This window comes from Phaseolus vulgaris, chromosome 5 (assembly GCF_000499845.2).
Source record: "Phaseolus vulgaris cultivar G19833 chromosome 5, P. vulgaris v2.0, whole genome shotgun sequence".
NCBI classification, from domain to species: domain Eukaryota; kingdom Viridiplantae; phylum Streptophyta; class Magnoliopsida; order Fabales; family Fabaceae; genus Phaseolus; species Phaseolus vulgaris.
Genome location: NC_023755.2, coordinates 20,156,526 through 20,162,355, shown reverse-complemented (window position 1 = coordinate 20,162,355; position 5,830 = coordinate 20,156,526). Strand labels below are relative to the sequence as shown.

The window sequence follows — 5,830 nt, the reverse complement described above, 5'->3', positions numbered from 1 at the left end:
ATTAGAAGCAGACCTTTCCATTCAAGTCAATCGGCGAGAACAATTTCAATTTTGAAATTTTAGTTTAAAATACAATATTTAAAAAAAAATCAAAACAGATTTTAGAAAAGATATGATTGTAAAATCATATCAATTTTTTATGTTTAAATTATTTAAAGAATCAGTTTCGAATAGTGAGAAATTAGTTCATCCTGCACAAAAAAATTAGAATTTTTGGCAAATAAATTGGAACTAGGTTATCTTGAAAAATAAAAATGGAAATAGTATATTAAAAAAAGTGGGAGTTTTTTAGATAATAAAATCCTATTAATTCAAGATAGCACGACTCTTTTTTTTTATCTTTTATTTTTTTATCTTTTATTTTTTTATCTTTTATTTTTTTATCTTTTATTTTTTTATCTTTTATTTTTTTTTAATTTTTTTATCGTCTATATTCGGTTTCAAAAAATATCGTAGTTTCTTGTCCTCTATATAAATATACATCCAAACACCCTGCACTTCTCAATTGCAACTTTTCTTCCCCAATTTGTAGATCTGCGATAGCACCTTTCACCTAAGGTATTTTCCTTCCATTGCTTCGATCTCCTTTTCCTGATTTTGCACATTCCTAGATCTGCATATTCCTCTTCTTCGATTCGCGTCTCGCTTTTTGCACGTGCCAATTAGGGTTTCAATTCGCCTTTGCCATTTCACGAGACCAGATCTAGATATATAGCATGCATTCGTATTGCGTAGCTAGCTGATGTTTTTTGTTTGTTTTTAGGTTATACGGGTGATGCATAATTCTCTGCAGCCGTGCAATTGATGCATTGTGGCTTTATTTATTTTTAATTCGAATGAAGTTTTGTTTACGTGGTACTGTTTGATGCATGTAGCTTTAACCAGTGCAAATTGGGTTGGTTGTTCTAGTATACTTTTCGGTAAACTGGTGATTTTAGTTAGCATAAATTGAAAAGGTGTTAATGTTTGGCTTGCTTGTGTAAATGTAAACTGTTTTAAATTTCTTATTTTCTTTTGATTTGGGCTTTGTTATTTGATGAATTGTCACTTTGATGCTGGGACATTCTTTAGAAGTACAATTTTTTTTTTGCCCCCTTTCTGGTAAATCCTCTCACAGATGCGTGTTGAATTTTGGTACAGGTTAAACTGGTGTAGTGTGGTAAGATGGGTGGTGGATTTAGGGTCCTTCACTTAGTTAGGCCATTTCTCTCGTTTCTTCCCGAGGTTCAAACTGCTGACAGGAAAGTGCCATTTAGAGAAAAGGTCATATATACTGTGATCTCTCTCTTCATTTTCCTGGTCTGTAGTCAGCTTCCTCTATATGGGATTCACTCAACAACAGGTGCGGATCCATTTTATTGGATGCGTGTTATTCTCGCGTCAAACCGTGGAACTGTCATGGAACTTGGAATCACTCCCATTGTGACTTCTGGGCTGGTGATGCAACTTCTGGCTGGGTCAAAGATCATTGAAGTGGACAACAACGTACGTGAGGATCGAGCACTATTGTAAGTCTCATTCTTTGTACTTACATTCATTTTGTTGATCATATGTTTTTTTTCTCCCTGTGTGATTTTATCTGATTTTGGCATTTGTAGCTGCGTGATGAATCCATTCACTTAACTGTTTCAAATACAATTTATGTAGTATTTGTTGTGTTATAATATTTCTCATCATGGCCACCACTTTAGTGTGGCATATTTTCTTATATACTGTATATTTAGTTCACTTCCTTTTCTTTCAGAAACGGAGCGCAGAAGCTTCTAGGTATTCTGATAGCTGTTGGTGAGGCTGTTGCCTATGTTCTTTCGGGGATGTATGGTAGTGTGGGGCAACTTGGAGTAGGAAATGCCATCCTCATCATCATCCAGCTCTGTTTTGCGGGTATAATTGTGATATGTCTAGATGAGCTTCTCCAAAAAGGATATGGTCTGGGGTCTGGAATTTCCCTATTCATAGCAACTAATATCTGGTAAAATTTAACTCTTCCCCAATGAGATATTTCCAAATTTTATTCTCCAGTGTTTTTGTTCTCTTCTAGCACCTCCTAACTGGATATTTAACCTTTTATCAAATAATTAAAAGAAATTTTCTCGTCATTTTTCAGCGAAAACATTATATGGAAGGCATTTAGCCCCACCACCATTAATAGTGGACGTGGAGCTGAATTTGAAGGTGCTGTCATTGCTCTGTTCCATTTGTTGATAACTAGATCAGACAAGGTCCGGGCTCTACGGGAGGCATTTTACAGGCAGAATCTTCCGAATGTGACAAATTTGCTTGCTACTGTCTTGATCTTCCTAATTGTAATATACTTCCAAGGTTTCCGTGTAGTCTTGCCAGTAAGGTCAAAGAATGCTCGTGGACAGCAGGGTTCATATCCAATCAAATTGTTTTATACCTCAAACATGCCCATCATTCTTCAGTCTGCTCTCGTTTCCAATCTCTACTTCATCTCCCAGGTAATTGTAGTTGTATGATATATTGGAGTTAATGTTCTTTGATTTACTGTTTTTTAACAATCTATTGTTCGACTTGTTCAGCTGCTCCATCGTAAGTACAGTGGAAACTTCTTTGTTGATCTATTGGGAAAGTGGAAGGAATCTGAATATGGAGGTGGTCAGTCAGCACCTGTTGGTGGTATTGCGTACTATATCACCGCACCATCCAGGTAAGAGAATTAGTAACAAATTCAAGTTAAGTGCTCTGTATGGTATATGTACTAATATAATATAAATTGTCAGTCAGTTATGTACTGCATATATCTCTGTTATTTGATAACCCTAACTAGTGTCTTTGCCCTATATATCTTGCAGCTTAGCTGATATGGCGGCCAATCCCTTCCATGCCCTATTCTATCTTGTGTTTATGCTTTCAGCCTGTGCCTTGTTCTCTAAAACATGGATCGAAGTCTCTGGTTCATCTGCTAAAGATGTTGCCAAGCAGCTGAAGGTATTGACAAGGATTCATTTTGTTTATAATTTCCCTATTGACTTGATATCTTTCTTAAGCAGCAAAATATTAGCCAGGCTTGGGTTTTAGCTACCTTTAGAAGCAATACTGTTTTGAAACAAATTTTGAACCCCTCAACCCAACTCTTTTTATGATCTTTTTTTTAAACTAGCATAAATTTTTAGTTTAACTTTAAATGAAAGGTTGGGGCCAATGAACAGGGAGATTCATGACTAGTTGCACATTGTGATTCTTGCTGGTTTTTGTATCCTGGAACTTTTAGGTGTTCATTATATTAAATCTCTTAACTGGTAAAAATAGTGGTTATGGAAATGCTCTGATCTCTTGGAATTACTCCCAAGTAAGGAAGCATATGCATTGATTTGAAGTTTAGAACAGGCACAATATAGGCTTGTGCTTTTACTGACTCGAGTTTTGTACCAGAATTTAGTCGGTTTCCTTTTTTGGTATGGAAACAAAGAAAAGGACCAGTGTGTTTTTTTCCATTATATGTGCAACCTGATCTCCCTTGTCACATCTTTCATGTGCTTAAAGCTTACAAATATTTGTTCAGGGTAGGGCCAGAGTCAACAACTTTTTTGCAACTTCCTATGGTTCTCAAGTTATAATAAACTCTTTTGAAAGGCGGGTCTGAATCCAATTTTGTTTGAAGAAAAAATGTTTACTCATGGAAATTCGTCTGTATTCAGATATCAGGCAAAGTATGTATTATGTTGGCAAAAGTTTGTGGTGTCATAATGTATTTTTTGAATTTGCAGGAACAACAAATGGTAATGCCTGGACACCGTGAGTCCAACTTGCAGAAAGAACTGAATCGATATATTCCCACTGCTGCAGCATTTGGAGGCATGTGTATCGGTGCCTTGACAGTGTTGGCAGATTTTATGGGCGCCATTGGTTCAGGAACTGGAATATTGCTTGCGGTAACGATCATCTATCAGTACTTTGAGACATTCGAGAAGGAGAGAGCTAGTGAGCTTGGGTTCTTTGGTTTCTGAGTTCTGCTAAGCTAATAATATTGGTGACTCCTCTAAGCTTTCACACACCCTTCTTTGAGGGTTCATTTATATACTTCTAGGACGGTTAACATGCAAGGGAGGACATAGACTAGTTTATTATTATTTTTTGTTTTATTTTCTTCTTTTCCCCCCTTTATTTCAACTGAGGAAGTATTAAGTAATACATCGTTGTTAACATTTTTGCGTTTCTATAAAATATACTATCATTGAATCTATATCAAAGTCTGACACCAAGGTTTAAAAATAACTGGATCTTAAATTTATCACCTAGTTTGTCATTTTAATCCACAAAACATGGGCCTTCCGTTGCAAAGAAAAGGGTAGTCTGTGAGGTTTATAGTGCGCTTAGGGATCATAATGAAACTAAGTGTCTCCTCTCCCATGGATTTAAAGCTCAAATTAAATGTCCATGATACAATCTAATGAAACTAAGTAATAAGTCCAGAAATTTTACAAACCTCTTTCACGTTCCAATTAAATATTCATAATTAGAGCAAACAAACATTTTGAAATCTCAAATTTTGGATGTATTTTCCTAGGGTGAATTTTAGAAAATATGCAATCTGAAATAATTTATAAGATTGTACAATTGAAAAATTAATATTTTTTTTGTTTATACTATCTTTGTTCTTGCCGGTTGACTCTTCTGTCGGTTGACTAGGTTGAATGCCTCCTCCTCAAACTACTTCGGAAATTAGACCAATTGATATGAGTTGGATAGACACTTAACAAGAAACAACACTTAAAGGAGGCTTAAGGTCAACAAAACAGCATGCTGAAAACAAAATTGGACTTCAAGGAAGCTTAAGGAATCATCAATGGAGACATAGATGTCCAAAATGATGATCCAAACTCATTAAGAGTGCTATCTCCTTGTAATCATCCATGGACAAGATTACTAAACACAAATGAATCAAGAACGCAAGGCACCGAACAGAATTGAAAAAAAAAGGTAAATCTACCGATTGAAATTATCAAGGAACAAAATGCGCCGATTAAAAAATGAAGAACGAAGCCTAGAAACAAACTATCGAATGAAATTGAAGAAACAAGGTGAAGGAAGATGACTTATGTGGTTGTAGCTCGGTTGGAAGATGGACATGCCACTTGGATGATGAAAGGTCCAAGATAAGTGCAGATTTGCCGCCACTTGAATGCTCCCAATGCATCACAAGATGAGACTTAGCTAAGAGATCAAAATCTCACACAATTCTCTCTCCAAATGAGTAGAGTTTCTCCAAATGAGTAGAGTTTCTCTATATCAATTATCCAATCTGAATTTTACAAGAGCCCACACCTCTATTTATAGTGTGAGGGTGTTGAAAAATAGGTGGAAAAATTCAAATGAAACGCATTTGAAATTCCCACAAAAAACAAGTCACATGGGAGGTGTGACCTTTTTCTACTATGACACCTCCTAAAAACTACACCTACACCTACTCTCCTAAGTCACATGAACAATGTGACTTTATTTTTACATATTCACACTTCTTTATTTAATATCCACATCTCCTACAACTATACAAGAGTAATTCAAATGATGCTCTTTTATTTAATGCTTGACCTTGTGATGGAAACCATCCAGCCACATACATCCACATAATGATGATGAAGAAGAAGCATTGGATTTGAGGACAAATCCTTTTTCAAGAGGGAGGGGATGATGGAAGAGGCCCAAGCTCATGATAGAAAAAGCCCAAGCCCAAGCCCAAATACAAGTTCAAGCTTCAACTCAAGCCCAACAAATAGAAGATATGGGCAAACTAAGCATCATTGGATGTCTTTCTTTTGTAATTACTTTTGAGTATTTTTAGTAGAACATAAAGGGAGGTGTAGAT

General features: G+C 35.8%; 1 protein-coding gene across 2 annotated transcripts; it reads left to right on the top strand.

Annotated features, from left to right (window-relative positions):
- Positions 1 to 436: 436 nt before the first annotated feature.
- Positions 437 to 4,169, top strand: LOC137835264 (uncharacterized). Of its 2 annotated transcripts, none has more exons than XM_068643690.1 (7): positions 437 to 558; positions 1,141 to 1,508; positions 1,745 to 1,972; positions 2,108 to 2,462; positions 2,544 to 2,671; positions 2,817 to 2,952; positions 3,732 to 4,169. In XM_068643690.1, exons 2-7 carry the CDS (start codon positions 1,165 to 1,167, stop codon positions 3,969 to 3,971), a joined length of 1,431 nt encoding a protein of 476 aa, XP_068499791.1. In that variant the 5' UTR covers positions 437 to 558; positions 1,141 to 1,164; the 3' UTR covers positions 3,972 to 4,169. The 2 variants fall into 2 exon arrangements, with proteins under 2 accessions (XP_068499791.1, XP_068499792.1); XM_068643691.1 differs by lacking the exon at positions 437 to 558 and adding an exon at positions 743 to 855.
- Positions 4,170 to 5,830: the final 1,661 nt, after the last annotated feature.

What these genes read in the sequence shown, in the direction of transcription:
- LOC137835264 (XM_068643690.1), top strand. Translation starts at nt 1,165, where the DNA reads ATGGGTGGTGGATTTAGGGTCCTTCACTTAGTTAGGCCATTTCTCTCG. An exon ending in TTCATAGCAACTAATATCTG is followed by an intron (nt 1,973 to 2,107) that starts GTAAAATTTAAC and finishes GTCATTTTTCAG; the next exon opens with CGAAAACATTATATGGAAGG. An exon ending in TATATCACCGCACCATCCAG is followed by an intron (nt 2,672 to 2,816) that starts GTAAGAGAATTA and finishes TATATCTTGCAG; the next exon opens with CTTAGCTGATATGGCGGCCA.